The sequence below is a fragment of the Diaphorina citri genome, unplaced genomic scaffold (assembly GCF_000475195.1).
Source record: "Diaphorina citri unplaced genomic scaffold, Diaci psyllid genome assembly version 1.1 scaffold357, whole genome shotgun sequence".
Classification (NCBI taxonomy): domain Eukaryota; kingdom Metazoa; phylum Arthropoda; class Insecta; order Hemiptera; family Psyllidae; genus Diaphorina; species Diaphorina citri.
In genome coordinates, this window is record NW_007377792.1 from 158,791 (window position 1) to 175,798 (window position 17,008).

Below are 17,008 nucleotides of genomic sequence, written 5' to 3' on the forward strand. Positions count from 1 at the left end.
TTTTTAATTTTAATTTTAACATGTAACTCGATTTTTTCTCGATATTTCTGTTTTGTGATTTAATTAATTTGTGAATTTGGTGTGAGAGTGTTTTGTGCACGATTTCGGATTGGATATTGATTACGACGCTAAATACTCGTTTCTTTGACGTGACAATGGTTTGAGCTGTATACAGGCGAATCGACAGAAAGGTGAGTTCGTAAACAGATCTCTGGTGTTTTTTCACTCCTGACATTCGATATCCATTGATTGAACGCAATAGGTATTATCTCGTACATAGATATTAACCATAGTACCTATGTAGAGCCACGCTGTTTGTTTGCTTTTAAATTGGATTACCATTGCCAGTATTATCCCTATGCACTCCATATGCGTGGAGATTATTAGATTAACTAGTGTCTCCTGACTCCTGAGTTGAAAAATGTTTAATTACGATGGAATTCCTGGAAAATCCATATGACCCCGTTTCGAATGTGTTCATTAGATACGTGTGTATTAACTTACTCCCTTTGTCCGCTCCCTTAATTATATTAGCTGGATTCTCTTTGGGGATGAGCTTTTAATTTTTGACTTCTTCCTGGTTCCTGGGAATCCTGGGGCCACATTTCGAGCTACTCCGTTTGTCAACCTAGCAAAAAAGTACATTTGAGTTAACCAAGGGTCTCTCGACAGCGGAGGTATATAGTTATGTATATAGATACGAGTACAGGACGTATCACGAATATAGAAAATTATGTCATTAGAGGTAGCAAACGTATGAGATGTTAATTTAAATTTTGATCAAAGGTGATTTATTTTCTAGTTTAGTACTAGTACTTTCTCATCAAGTTGATTTTTACCGATGTCAGCGATTCATCAAAGTGTTTAGAGACTTTAGAGTCGAAAGCACGCGATCCATAATTTTGTATCATCGAGAACAGCGCATAAATATCAGACATAATTTCCAACTTAAAATAATAATATACGAGCATAATTATTCATGTTAGAATTTAATAGGTACCTACTTGCATCTAGAAGTAACAAGCTCCAGAGCGTACATGAAAGTTTAGATCGGCCATAACTCAGCTTTATTGTACACTCATACCCACGTCTTGTTATGAAAGATCGTTCTAATATCTACTGAGACATTTGCATTGCAACCTGTAGCTTCAGGCTTGAAGAATAGGAGCTTTGCAAGTCTGAAAATATATAGGCACAAACATACTTCATTAGCCACAACTGGTTTCATGAACTCAAGTACAGGGTTACTTGTTCATAGACTTCCTAGATCAAATTGATCCTTGTATTAGTTCTGTACTTCCATGGCGGTGAGATTAAATTAGTCAAGTGTGAGGTAGGTAAGAAATACACGAAGATGAATGTTGAATCCTCTACCTGTGATTTATGTATTTACTTACACATGTAGATATCGCCTTAAAGTTCTTTTTCTCGATCCTGCCTGGTTGGGGCACCAAGGATATTAGGAAACAGTGAGAGCAAGCACTGTACCAATGCGGAAAATTTCAGGTTGTTCAAAATTACATGAAAGCAACTGCCGTGCACTTAGATACCTAGCTATTTGTCTTCCATCAAATAGGTAGATCTCAAGAATACACAAGTCCGGAAAGAATGTGAAGTTTGATGAAAATGTTTGTTGTGTTTCAGATGCCGAGCAGTGGAGGAGATGAGGCAGGACCTGCCACATCACGTGATGACAGGTCCCTGCAGATGTCCAACTCTCCCTACCATTTGCTTCACCGTGAGAGTTCTGCCTTCGTCCCTGTGGTTCCCACAAGATCTATCCACATGTACCAAGGTGATGAACTAATGGCCATGATGGCAGATAAGCGCAAGGAGTTGGCGCTGAGGGAAGAAGCGGCTTGTGTCGCTGCAGCGCATGCCGCTGCTGCCGCTGCAATGTTACTTCCTCACCCTACGCCGCCACACTCTCTACTCGACGGACTTCCCAATACTTCCTCACCGTATGGATTCCCACCTGGATCTAATCCTTCTACTTCTTCAAGCTTTCCATTCCCTGGCAGCTCGTCCAGTCTATTTCCTGGAACTTCCTCCACTCACTCTCACTTAGATAGACGATTGCTCCGTGCGCCGGGCCGTGCGTCGCGTCCTAAGAAGCAGTTCATCTGCAAGTTTTGTAACAGACAGTTCACGAAATCGTACAACCTTCTCATTCACGAGCGTACGCATACCGATGAGAGGCCTTACTCCTGTGACATTTGTGGCAAAGCTTTCAGACGCCAGGATCATCTTAGAGACCACAGGTAAGACCTACGTTCACATTAACTTTAAGTTGCATGTTGCAATGTTGCATCCTTTAATACAATTTAAATAACGTGTACTCCTTAACTTCTTTCCATTTGAAGCAGCTAACCAATCTGCTTATTATGCATCGACTCCCAAAGAACCTTATCTTGAAAATACAAAGAAGTCATTTTATACCTATTAGATGTTGATGACACCTATGGCTTCAGAAAGGAGTTGTGGTTTTTGTCAATTTTAAGAAAGCGTCTGGGCCTGGAGGGATGTGATTGCAAAGTGTAGCTAGAAAACTTGGTTATCGAATTGGAGCAGAAACCTAGTTTCGTTCTCGAATACCTACAGATATCTCCGTAAAATATAAATATGTATGGCCGGTAACGTGTGAAAATATGTGATCAAGTTCTTAGTGGATGCGCCGAATCTCTTATGTATTACTCGTAGTAGAAACAAAACTTTTAGTGGATGTGCCAACCAAGCAGACTCTGACTGCAATCTACTCCATTTAGCTATAAATGCTGAGGATAATAGGTAAAGGATTAAGGAAAGTGGAGAGCAAAGAACAAAGAATTGAGAAAGATGTAGACATGAGATAACCCTATGGCGCTCATGGTGTTAATGTTAGAAACAATCAGGTTTCTGGTTTTGCTTTAATAAATAAAGCTTTTCTTTCCTTGCCTGTGTCTTGGTTCCATCCCCCTCTGTACTGCAGGATTTATGATAATTGACTTTTTATATTAAACTTGGGCCGTTAATTAAAAGGAGTATAAATTGTAAAAATCCTATACATGTGAGATCAGATGGGCTTGCAAATTATAATACTGGTGCACACTAGATTGTTTATAGGACTTTAGAAACGTGATTGCAATTAGCTTCAGTCTATTAAAATACTTACAGGGTGTCAATAATCGGATCACCTCAATTTTGACGTCTCAGTTCTGACACCTACCTACATAGTAGATATTTTGTTTGAACTATGAATTTTGGAATCCATCTTTTAGCAATCCCATAAATCTTAATCTCTCCATTTGGCAGAAATTAAAATGTAATTTTTGAGATACTCAGGCACTAATGGATCAAGAAAACCAAAAGGTTTTCACAGCAAATATTCGTAAATCTCATAGCAAATACAGCTCAAACTCGGAGTAAATACGTAAATATGATGTAGCTATCAGGTTTAGAAGATACAATGATGCCATGGCATTCCATTCTTTATAGCAGTGTTTCTTAATTAGTTTGGCCCGCGGAACCCTTTTCAAAAGGGAAACATCTTTGCGGAACCCTGAACTTTCAAGATTGCACCCCCCCCCACCCCCACAGTTCCCTCTATCAAACCTCTAAAAAAAAAGCTGTAAGATGAAATACCTAGTCTAAGATGGTCGTTTTGAAACTGCATTTTATCTAGTGTATGATTTTTCCAAAATATCTCGCGGAACCCTCTTCTGATTTTATGCATTTTTACATTACCTCCTAGCTACTTCAGATCCTGGTCTATAAAAAATATCTTGATTATACAGTCATAATAGATGTTATCATGACAGAAGCAGATGTAGTTTATTAGTTAGGATTGGTATCTGTATACATACATAGTAACGTAAGTTACTTATCAAGTTATCATGCCCAGATGGTAGTCAATGCCAATTTACCACTGTGCCAGCTACGGCAAGAGTTCAAGAAAAGATAAATTCTAAGAATTGAAGTTTAGGATCATACGTATAGGTACTCGTATAGCATGTTTTAGCATCAAAGATAGATTTTCCCAAGTTTCCTTCTTCTTTTTATCTCACTCATCTTTCCTTATTGAAAATTTTGGTACTCGTAAGTCGCCATCACCAAGGAAGCAAACAAAAGTTGAGCGAGGGCTGAGATTTCTTCCTTTGCTGCTACTCGTAAATGTACATCGGGCATTTTGAGGAGTAAAGTTTCTATTTCTTCGTCGTGTGTCTTTGATTTGAGCCCTCCTTTCTACTTGTTTTACGAGGTTCCCTGGGCGTTTTTTCACATATCTCATATTTTGAGCGACCCCTCCAAGCGGGCCTTAAAACGGATATAGTTCCATCAAGATCTCGACATCAAAAAATCGGACCGAAATCAATACTATCTTATATTTCGTATAGGATAAGGAAAGTAACAATGGGCCTTCCCATATTAGGAGTATTATCTTCATAAGAGTTTAGCAGGAATTAGTAAATGTAATATCCTATCTTGCCCGGAGCTATTTGTCTTGAACATAGCTTGATCCTGTTATTGCGTTTTTTTTTCTTCTCCTTCAGCGTAGGTACCTTATGATGTCATCAATTTGCCTTGTCTATCCTCTAGCTGAGTGTAGATCTTCTTACTCGCATCCTCTTAGGTAGTCTTCAATCTTCATGCTATGTGTACCTTATCATGTGGAGTTCAGTATTTTTCCATTCTTCTAAGAGCAGAAACAGAGAGTACCGTCTATACACATTGTATGAACCTAAAAGAGCGTTTGGTGTAAATAAAAATTGAGAAAATAGGTACTCTTTATTTATTTACCTTATTTCGCGGGAATCTTCATTTTTTTGTCGATTTTTTTTTTCTACTTCAAGGAAAAATATTTGTCAGAAAAAATACCTTTACTGCTTTACTTGAAACAATTTAACAACTTCTCTTGCCATAAACAACGGAGGCAGCAAACCATCTTGTGCCAAAATGTTGTCTTCAATTTCCCCATGTTTTCTCGCAACATTCTTGCTAACTCCATCAACTTGTCTACTCGTCACAATATTGTCGGTCTCTAACAAGTTCATCTCGTGACCATTGTCTAAAATTGTCCATTCGCTCATATCGTGCCCGGATTGGTTTGTCAAAACCTACGTGTGGTTAACGTAAGATGTAGGTCTCTTTTCTTTTGAATAGGTACCCATATTGATGGTGTATGATGTTCTTCACAAAGCCCCGAGTCTGGTTAAGTTTGATACCTAGTCCATTAGTTAGACATCAAATATTTATGTATGTCTTATGATTATTTTACATTATGTAGAGCCCCGAGTCTGGTTAAGTTTGATACCTAGTCCATTAGTTAGACGTCAAATATTTATGTATGTCTTATGATTATTTTACATTATGTACTTAATAACATGACATGGACCATTATCTCTTGTTTGATCCATTAGTCCTTCCATCTCTGCGAAGTCAACATAGAAACAAAATGGCTTCCCAATAACACAGACCGTGTATGCAAATTAAAAGCTCAACAAAATGTAGAACTTACTCTAACATTTATAACAATATAGTAAATAGCTATACCTTGACTAACATTTACTCCTATTAGGCTAACAATAAAAGGTAGTCTAAAGATACTAGCAGCAGAAAATACGCTGTGAGTACATTGCCCTGCTAGACTATGTTATTATTTGTATGAAGGAAAAAGTAGGTTGCATTCTGCAACTGTAAATTTTACTATCGTAAAACTATAACTATTAATTGCAAAACCTGTCATTTCAAGCTTTAATAATTAATCCAAGGTTGCTTATCTTCTAGCCGGGTTAAAAGGTTTCAACTACACAAACTGCAAATAGGTAGGGAAGTACCTACCTACTTATCAATGGGGACGTTTTTAATGGTTCAGGAGGTACAATAATAATTAATCCAAGGTTGCTTATCTTCTAGCCGGGTTATTAAAGGTTTCAACTACACAAACTGCAAATAGGTAGGGAAGTACCTACCTACTTATCAATGGGGACGTTTTTAATGGTTCAGGAGGTACAGGTAATTTTACCCAAGTGCCTATTAAATTTGTTTATCAATGGTTACGTCACAGGTACCACTCGACAGCTGCTTCAGAGTTAAGTGAGCAAAAAAGTAAGCATTTTTTGCTTACTTAATTGTTGTTACTTGTAAAAGAATTGATCAGTAACCTACACCTACAGCAAAAAAGTATACCATTCTTGAAGTATTCAGAAAGCTGTGGTCAGTATTGAAGAGTTAAGTGTACTAATGTCTTTCTTTTTCTTCTAAATAATCTGACCTTCTCACTAAATAACTTCTCAACTTCTCACAAAATAATCTTAATCTTACCAAGTTGTTCTCTTCTACAATGCCCTGTAAGTCATGTGCTCGTAGAGTACTGGTAGGTACTTCTACTTCTGCATTCCAATCTCTAATCCAAATCCCAGCTCTTGCATTTTTTTCTTGCTCTCGTCTTTCTCTCTATTTCTTTATTTGTATTTTATGTGTTTATTTTCTAATACATACTCTGTTCATCTTCCCATTTTTTTTTTCTGAAACAACGTGAACTGTTTTAAAACAGAGAATTGTGATATTTATTATTATCACCTATGTATTTTTTTTTTTACCTATGTATTATTCATGAATTCAAGAATAGAATAAAATGAAACCTTGCTCTCGTCTTTCTCTCTATTTCTTTATTTGTATTTATGTGTTTATTTTCTAATACATACTCTGTTCATCTTCCCATTTTTTCTGAAACAACGTGAACTGTTTTAAAACAGAGAATTGTGATATTTATTATTATCACCTATGTATTTTTTTTACCTATGTATTATTCATGAATTCAAGAATAGAATAAAATGAAACTTTACCCTTTGTTCAAGTTGTTCATAAGTGGGTATAATACACGATTTATGTGCTTCAATATTGCATGAAACCTTAGCTGGAGCTTCAGTATTAGGCATGGTCTGGGTGTTTTCTGGTGTTTTGCGTTTTGCCCTGGTATATTATGTTCACAATAGATATCTAAATCCATACAGTAGGGAACAGACGTTATAGCTAGGTAGGTACATCGCCATATTTATTAGCGCTATTCATTCATGTATTCACAATACTTCATTAAGGTTTTTTATTAGTGAGTTTTCCAAGGCTGCAACAAAAAAACTATTGTTTCATATGATGCCTAGAGCTAAATTTTATTATTCAACAATTTCGCTATTATTCGCAACGTTTTTGAATCGGATGTGTTGTTTTAATGAATGAAATCTCAAGAGTTACCGTATCTTATTGATTGAAAAAAAAAAGAATTCATCAGCGCTGTTTGATATTTCAAATTTAAAATTATACAATTAAAACTCGACAAAGGAGGTTGGTGAACTTTGCAATGCGAATGCACTTGTAACTTTAGAAACCCACTGATTGGATAAACAAGAAGATTGAATTAAGTTTGTGGCAAAGATTAGGTACATAAATTCATAATATCTATTTATATGCAACCGAATCAACGTTTTTAATGTAGGTTTTAAAATCCACATTTGCGTTTTTAAAACTTCTATAGACGTTTAGAATACATAGTACGTATATAGATATAGTCATGTACAGAAAGCATTAATTTAAATTTCCAAGTCTAATCAAGTCTGAGAACAGGTTATACTCTAACTTCTTCATTTTGTTCTTGTGAATTTTTTGCTTGCCAAATTTGAATCCGTTCATCTTGTTTGTGTGATTAAGTAGTTCTAAGGTATCTGTGTAAAAGTAAGTGTAGATACCGGACTTGAACGAATACTTAACTTTGATATTTACCGCCGCATTATTAATAAATTGAAATAATAAAAACCCTTGTCAAACTCACTTGACATGACTGTTACACAGGTATGCACTGTAACAAGAAACATTACTCAAACAGTAGAGGGACATCTAAGATAATACAATATCTTGTGTGTACTGTGTACTGTGTATACTCGTATACATAGGTGCCTAAAAGGACACTGGAGAAATTCAAACTTCAGTTAAGCAAGTATTAGAAGAAAGTATGTCTGCTGCGATCGGAATGTGCCCTAAAAATGGTTTATAAGTTAGAAGATACATAAGCCACAAGGAACAAGAGTAGTTATTGGAATTTTCAAAATTATGTGTGTAAAACCTACATACCTCTTGATATTATTTTCACTAAACGACAGTGTTTGTATCCTTAATGATGTCCATGTGTATAGATTAGGGATCGTCGATAGCGAATCCACAACAAACCACTGTCATTGTGCAACCAAACGGAATTTACATTGAAATAATAAAAACCCTTGTCAAACTCACTTGACATGACTGTAACATTACGTTACACAGGTATGCACTGTAACAAGAAACATTACTCAAACAGTAGAGGGGCATCCAAGATAATACAATATCTTGTGTGTATACTCGTATACATAGGTGCCTAAAAGGACACTGGAGAAATTCAAACTTCAGTTAAGAAATTATGTCTGCTGCGATCGGAATGTGCCCTAAAAATGGTTTATAAGTTAGAAGATACATAAGCCACAAGGAACAAGAGTAGTTATTGGAATTTTCAAAATTATGTGTGTAAAACCTACATACCTCTTGATATTATTTTCACTAAACGAAAAGAATGTTGGTAGAAATCTCATGTAATCGACTTATGATCATATTCATAACCATAGATTAACAGCTAAGTACTATCTAATGAGCTGAAATTATCTGGCATTCGTACCAGAAATTCAGATAAACAGATTAAGGTGAAAACACGAGATCATCTCTTTGGTACACATGTGAAATGGATGAAACTTATTAAACGAAAAGAATGTTGGTAGAAATCTCATGTAATCGACTTATGATCATAACCATAGATCAACAGCTAAGTACTATCTAATAAGCTGAAATTAACTGGCATTCGTACCAGAAATTCAGATAAACAGATTAAGGTGAAAACACGAGATCATCTCTTTGGTACACATGTGAAATGGATGAAACTGATTAGCCATTCAGAGTACCAACTTCTGATGCTGGTTGGTTAACCAGAAAACCAGATGGTAGATGTTGGTAAACTTTGGTACTCACGTCTTTTTAGCGTGCGTGCTCAACAAAAATAATTCTTTTTTTTTTTCATGTTGTGTTTTTTAACCAAAGATGTGAATAAAATATTCTTCCATGCCGTGCAAGCCAAACAAGAAGAACGTCGTACGTAAGAGTTAAACTACACAGTAATACCTACAGTGGAACACTTGGAAATGATCGAACAATAGGTAAAGGTAAATCTATCTACCACTATTGACTCCAAATTAGTGGATGTGCTGAATCTTCATTATTCTGCTCTCCAAGCTTGGTGTTTTGTCCTGGGAAAGTTTTTCATACAGGGTGGCTCTGAGTCAGTGGAAACACTCTTCGACACCTAAGGTGAGATGTTGTTTTCAGAAAACACTTTGACTTAGAGTATCACCAGAAAAGAATTCAGTTTGACATAAATTTCACTTAATTTGGTTTCTGCAAAGGTAGACTATTTCTCACAGCCTACACTTCTTTCAACATTTCTACACTCTCCCCAACTGAATACCTATACATAAGTAACAGGTCCTTTTTTTTCATGTTGTGTTTTTTAACCAAAGATGTGAATAAAATATTCTTCCATGCCGTGCAAGCCAAACAGGAAGAACGTCGTACGTAAGAGTTAAACTACACAGTAATACCTATAGTGGAACACTTGGAAATGATCGAACAATAGGTAAAGGTAAATCTTTTGGGTAGTTACATTAGTTTTTACCAATAATTATCTACCACTATTGACTCCAAATTAGTGGATGTGCTGAATCTTCCTCGTCGATATAGTGATCAATACACTCGCCTGTGTTTTCCTAAAAATTAGTATATCAAATTAGTGGATGTGTCTTCGATGAAGTAGCTTGAGATGTCAGTATATCTCTCCATTGCCTACGTCTTTCCTGTAGTCTATTTACATAGGTTCAGTACATTACATTGAAATGGGGGTCTTTTCTGACGAAATTCCTGTGTGCGGAGTCCAGTATGTAGGACTATTGCACCTTTTAGCTTCAGTAAGTGAAGTTTTACTAAGTGAAGGAGCTTGAGATGTCAGTATATCTCTCCATCGCCTACGTCTTTCCTGTAGTCTATTTACACAGGATCAGTACATTACATTGAAATAGGGGTCTTTTCTGACGAAATTCCTGTGTGCGGAGTCCAGTATGTAGGACTATTGCACCTTTTAGCTTCAGTAAGTGAAGTTTTACTAACAAGCGAGTCACATTTACGGGTAACTTGTTCGTTCAAAGTACTGGAGAGCCAGCAACCAGTAATACTTTGGTGAACGTTCTCCTTTGTATTCCAGATAATATATTTTATTTTTATTCCTATTTAATATTGTTCTCTTTATTCAAGAGAATTTCTCCTTCGTCGTTTCCTCAGATGTAGAACGATATTATTTCACTTAATTTGGTTTATGCAAAGGTAGACTATTTCTCACAGCCTACACTTCTTTCAACATTTCTACACTCTCCCCAACTGAATACCTATACATAAGTAACAGGTGATCAGGGAGTTCAGTTATCAGATGCATCTCGTATTAGAATGGAGATAAAGATAAAATACTAATCCACTTGTTACCTTTAGATGTACAAAAGGAACCATCGTAGAAGTTCTATTGAGAACAATATGTTTCTAGCTTCTCAAGAAGTCAACAGGTGGTGGAGACTACTGTCAGAAAACTCTCCAGAGAGAGGACCAAGAGAAGAACCCTTTGTATGTAAATCAAAACATACAAGATAACAATAATATTCAGCTCCAGTACGATGACTATTACTATTTATTATTTCGTCTATTGTGTTCTCATGGTCTAGTAGTATTGTTATTACTCTGGTGATGCCCACGTTTCCTACTGAACTTCTCATGTCATTTCCACATCTATCTACTGTTCCATGTTGTGATTAATCATTTCATTGTGTAGGAAACCTGTTGTCCTCTTCCAGGAATTTTTTCAACTTCCCAAGTTTATAAGCAGGTTTACAAAAATATGTGGATTCCACAGTAGCATCTTGCTTATGATATTTTTCAAACACAGCTTAGGTAGGTATACAAAAATATTGATTTTAGACAGTTTTATAAGTAATACAGATTTACAAATAGGTCTTAAAATATGACGATGTATTAGTATTACTTAACCACTTTAATACTCATTTACCTACCATATTAGCAGGTTCACAAAAATATGTGGATTCCACAGTAGCATCTTGCTTATGATATTTTTTAAACACAGCTTAGGTAGGTATACAAAAATATTGATTTTAGACAGTTTTTATAAGTAATACAGATTTACAAATAGGTCTTAAAATATGACGATGTATTAGTATTACTTAACCACTTTAATACTCATTTACCTACCTATAAATTGAAATGTACAATTTCTGAGATGTCCTGAGACAATAACCCTAAATCATGTTCATGAGGTAATTACCTATTTAATTTCAGCAAGTAGCAATGTTGTGACTTTTATATCCATAGGGACTTACCCAAAACGTTTCGAATTTCAGAGTACCTACTTACTCTGAAGATTTTATTTCATTACTTTTACTACCATCGCATTTACAACCAGTTGGCAGCATCTCACTGAATTCACCTACTTACTTAATTTGGATAATAAAAGTCGTAAAATTCGCCCATATATTTTGTTTAGTGCGGTTGGTTGCTCAACCTCATTTCTAGGGCCAAACCATAGTTATAGTTTTACGATAGTAAAATTTACAGTTGCAGAATGCAACCTACTTTTTCCTTCATACAAATAATAACATAGTCTAGCAGGGCAATGTACTCACAGCGTATTTTCTGCTGCTAGTATCTTTAGACTACCTTTTATTGTTAGCCTAATAGGAGTAAATGTTAGTCAAGGTATAGCTATTTACTATATTGTTATAAATGTTAGAGTAAGTTCTACATTTTGTTGAGCTTTTAATTTGCATACACGGTCTGTGTTATTGGGAAGCCATTTTGTTTCTATGTTGACTTCGCAGAGATGGAAGGACTAATGGATCAAACAAGAGATAATGGTCCATGTCATGTTATTAAGTACATAATGTAAAATAATCATAAGACATACATAAATATTTGATGTCTAACTAATGGACTAGGTATCAAACTTAACCAGACTCGGGGCTTGGAATAGAAAGAAGAAATTCGCATCAAACATTAGATAGGTATATTATGTAGTTATAATATTGTATCATTAATATTATTATCTACTTAATTTCCATATTAAATATCAAAAGTGCCTCTCTGATATGGGAGAAGAAGATACATTTAACAATGAGTACTTAGTATGGCGTAAAAACCCAATGAAGAATCCAGAAGGACCTTGTAAATTTGTGCCAAAGACGCCAAAATTACACTAATGTTAGGGAGGAATCAGAAAGCAGCCTCTGACAGACCTTTGTTTCTGTTTTCCAATTCCCTTTTAAATTGACGATGAGGTGAACTCTTTTTCTTTTCATTCATCCTTTTCAGAGTGTCAGACATCTTTAATTATTTCGAGTCTCTGCAGGCAATCAGCCAATACAGAAAAGTTCGCTGGTTATCAGAAGTACGAGACAAGAAGTGTCACTTGTCACAGGTAACTAATAAACTTGACTAATTTATGTTTGAACCATACGAGAGCGCAACACTGTAGTTTGTGTACACTGTACAGTTAGCAGAATTCAATGCATCGAGTGTGTCTGCATGTAAAAACAACTATGGCTGAAGAATGAACAGACAGGGCATTGTACGTAGTCTGCCAGGTCCCAGGTCTGTCCCAGTCGATTGAATTTATCAGTAAGTTACGCCAGCCCGGGGACCTTATCATCTAGAACAGTCGGACTTTATAGACATAGATTACATATTTGAGCCCGTTTTGTATCCTTATAATGATGTCCATGTGTATAGATTAGGGATCGTCGATAGCGAATCCACAACAAACCACTGTCATTGTGCAACCAAACGGAATTTACATACAATACTCCTCGAGCTGGGCATCTGAATAGGGGATTCCTGTCCTCACTCTACATAAGTACAATATAAAGCATAATTATTTCAATAGTGAGCTTTGTGTAGGAAGTTTAGCGTCTGACCTTGCATTATTCTGCTTTTAAGCCCTTTCTTTTGATGAAATTGCATCTTGAAAAAGTTCGTCCAGTTCAGACTTATGTGGCGTATGGTACAGGTGGGCCAATAAATGGTACGTTTTTTAGGTCAACCAAACGGAATTTACATACAATACTCCTCGAGCTGGGCATCTGAATAGGGGATTCCTGTCCTCACTCTACATAAGTACAATATAAAGCATAATTATTTCAATAGTGAGCTTTGTGTAGGAAGTTTAGCGTCTGACCTTGCATTATTCTGCATCTCCCATCCCAATATTTATCGACTTCTCTATCACGAATTCACGCTTCAAGAATAAATCTAACTTCAGCATTAACTATCTTGGCTATCGCATAAAACAAGATAACGTCAACCGCATCCTGTTCGTATATTTGAGAAGCAATATGTAATAAAATGCAAATTATAAAACTATTTACACGTTTTTTTTTTATCCGGAATTTATGCAGTTTTAAACTGCCTCATTATGCAGCACTTCGGTGGAACGCATTATGTCCTATCGAGTTAATATATCCGGAATTTATGCAGTTTTAAACTGCCTCATTATGCAGCACTTCGGTGGAACGCATTATGTCCTATCGAGTTAATATAAATAAGAATGACAATCGCCTTTCAATTTCAACCCTTTCTCTCCAATATCCTTATCTATGACGGTCGGTCAGATTATTTGTTTCATATTATGATAGGTCATGTACATTGGTCAGATCAATCCAGAATTGAAGCCAACTCTGACTTCGTAAATGCGGCTGTACAATCTGTACATGAGCCAAGTGCCAAAATTTCAAAACTTTCTTGCATATGTAAATATTAAGTCTATGTGCGTTGCGTGTTGGTTCATTTTGGACTTTCATGGAGCTCAACTTGTGGAGAGGCCCAGTGTCCATTCCAACCTGACGCCGTAGTACACAATAGATCACCTGTCAATAAGCCACAATATCAATGCCACAAGAACTGAAATTTTGATAAAACAACACAGATAAAAGCCTACAATTTTGATAGAACACTTCTTTTTCGTTCTCTCCATTAAAACTTCTTAGCTTGACCGGTTCGGACTGACAGGGCCAAGTTCAATCTCGACTCCACTGTCTTGCGTTCTGTCTCGGACTTTGCAAACTTGATCCACAGTCTTACCGGAGAACTGCATTTCTTCATCCTCTGTAAAAGGAAACATCAAGTGGGCGTTATGTTTTGAGACCACTGGAGCTGTTTACTAGTTTATGTAAATAACCCTTGTTCAATTTTTATAAAACCTCAGAGTTGTCTTCTTCTGTTCTTGTACTGGTGTTTCGTCTTGCATTTTAAATAGAACATGTTCCGGCCAACTTTATTCCTTCAGGTACGCAAGATGGTGGGGTGTTCAATTGTGAATGGACATGACAAGGTTTGTCAAAAGACTGAACAACTCTATCTGTGTAGAAAATTATAATTGGAACAATTATTTTTACTTACCTAGGTACCTACTATGTAATAATTTTTATAACGGCCTCTGTACACTTTCTTTCTATGAGATCTGCAAGAAGTACCTAGGTACCTTTGAAGTTGCTTCAGAGGAAAACGAGGATTCATCTCGGCTTTCGATCCTAAATTTTAGCACGGATGCTTTTCACAAATTTTGACACTTGCAAATGGACTGATCACTTTCTAAATATCATTTCCACATTACAATGAACGTCTTTCTTTCGGGGGATTCAGCATGCCACATGCTTTGTATCTAAAATCAGCAGTTTGATTTACTGGAGGCCAAAACATGGGGTCACCTATATTGGAAGAGTGAGAAGATGCAAGATTAGAGTGACATTACTCTTGGCTTTGGCACAGCTCAAACCTCATGGACTAGCTCGCATGTTATGGACTTATTTTTTTACTGATTGACTAATGGTATACTCTGTGAAATATTGTGAGAACGTTGGACAAGATTTATCTTAAATCTACAGGGTCGCTAGGTCCTCAGTGTACATGTACAGATCGAAAACATACCCAGAGAGTAAATCTTAATCTCTCCATTTGGCAGAAATTATAATGTAATTTCCAGATACCCATGCACTAATGGATCAAGAAAATCAAAAGGTTTTCATAGCAAATACTCGTAAACCTCATAGCAAATACAGCTCAAACTTGGAGTAAATACGTAAATAATATATGATGTAGCTATCAGGTTTAGAAGATACAATGATGCCATGGCATTCCATTCTTTATAGCATGTTTTAGCATCAAAGATAGATTTTCCCAAGTTTCCTTCTTCTTTTTATCTCACTCATCTTTCCTTATTGAAAATTTTCTTTTCCCTTTCGGCTACACTTTACTGAGAATATATTTCTCAATTATGTAAGTATTTAAACATAAATACGTAACATAGGTACTTATAACAGTAAAGAAGCTTTTATCTTTTGAAGTTTAGGACGAATTATAGGTAAGTAAGGGTCTACTAAGTATAATCTTACATAGCTATTCAAAATTTCAAACTAGGTATATCCTTCACCGTTTCATCAATGGAAAGTAAAAGTTTAAAGGAAAAAACAGGAAAAACTTAAAAAGAATAATAAATAAAAGGTAGGTACCTACACCACTACATACATATCTCCATCTCTACAAAAGAAAATTCAAAGTGGAAGGAAGTTTTCTACAGCCAAACAAAGAATAATAAGTTTCAACTCTGAACCATTTTGATGCTACCATCATTTATTTTGGTAGGATTTAATTGAATTAAAATAATCTGATGTACTTAGTATAGCTATTCCTACGTACAAGTACACTATTTTATTGCATGACAGGTAAAGGTATCTACCTATGCATATCTACTGCCTAATCTTTGGTATAGGCACTTTACACACGTATGTATGTACATTGCTACATTTTACACCGATAATTTTCATCAAGTCCGTCCATTTTCCAAGTCTCGTAACTAAATACTTTTTTTCTTATAAATTCAGAAATAAACTTGAAACCTCTTTCAGAAACGTCCAATTTTAAACGTTCTGAAGTACCTACATTCCCGCACCGCGGAATAATTGTGGCAAAACATGTCACCCTGTAGAAACAGTGTTCAAGTCTGTCTTAGTTTGATTTACCTGTTCTTGATCCACCCTGTCATTCTCGAGTCTTGACTTACAACTTTGAACACTGTATACAGGTGTTCATGTGGTTGTACGCGATGGAATGTGGTATTAGGTTCAGTGGTGTAAATATTAGTCATGAAAAGTTTTGGTTCATTCTCTTCCATGCATCGGGGGACTGTAGTTGAATATTCAAAATACAAAGAATTAGATATACGAGTACTTCCGTAACTACTTACTGATAATTATTTTCCCTCATTGTTACTTTTTTAGGGGGCTCAAATACCTACTTTTAAATCTCTTCTTGGTGGCACTTAAAAATTGTATTTAATTCTGTATGGTCTCACATTTAGCATTAGGAAATACCTAAATCATTTTGCTCATCCACTAAAAATTCCATAAAATCTCCTAAAAATTAAATAATTCTGTCTCATTCGGTGTTTTGGCACATCCACTAAATTAAAATCTCCGTTTCGTCCAATATTGGACAGTTGAGTAATTTTTGGCATATCGAGTAAATTAAAATAAAAACCTCCGTTTCGTCCAGTATAAGACAATTTAGTAATTTTGGCACATCCACTAAAAAGATGATAAATCTTACCTTCCCCTTCCTCTTCCATGGTAATCAACCACAGGGGGTCCTCGTGCTCTAGGTTCGACACTGGTTTACCTCAAGACTGGTTCAAGTTGTAAGTTCCACTCTCGGCTCTCGGGTGTCTTGTAGATTCTGCTCCAAGCTATATCTGTGCTGCTCCTGAGTCCTGTGCATAATCACAGCATCTATGTGGAGTCTTATTTATGCACACTTTTACAACATTTGGAGGAGATCCTTTGGGTTGGGGTTTTGTGGT

At 36.0% G+C, this 17,008-nt stretch overlaps 1 protein-coding gene across 1 annotated transcript in view; it reads left to right on the top strand.

Annotated features, from left to right (window-relative positions):
• Window positions 1-17,008, top strand: part of LOC103507992 (zinc finger protein 628) — a 31,400-nt gene that overhangs the window by 791 nt on the left and 13,601 nt on the right. Inside the window, exon 2 of the mRNA XM_017443560.2 lies at window positions 1,645-2,261. Coding sequence (XP_017299049.1) covers window positions 1,645-2,261 — 617 coding nt within the window. The remainder of the gene's footprint in view (window positions 1-1,644; window positions 2,262-17,008) is intronic.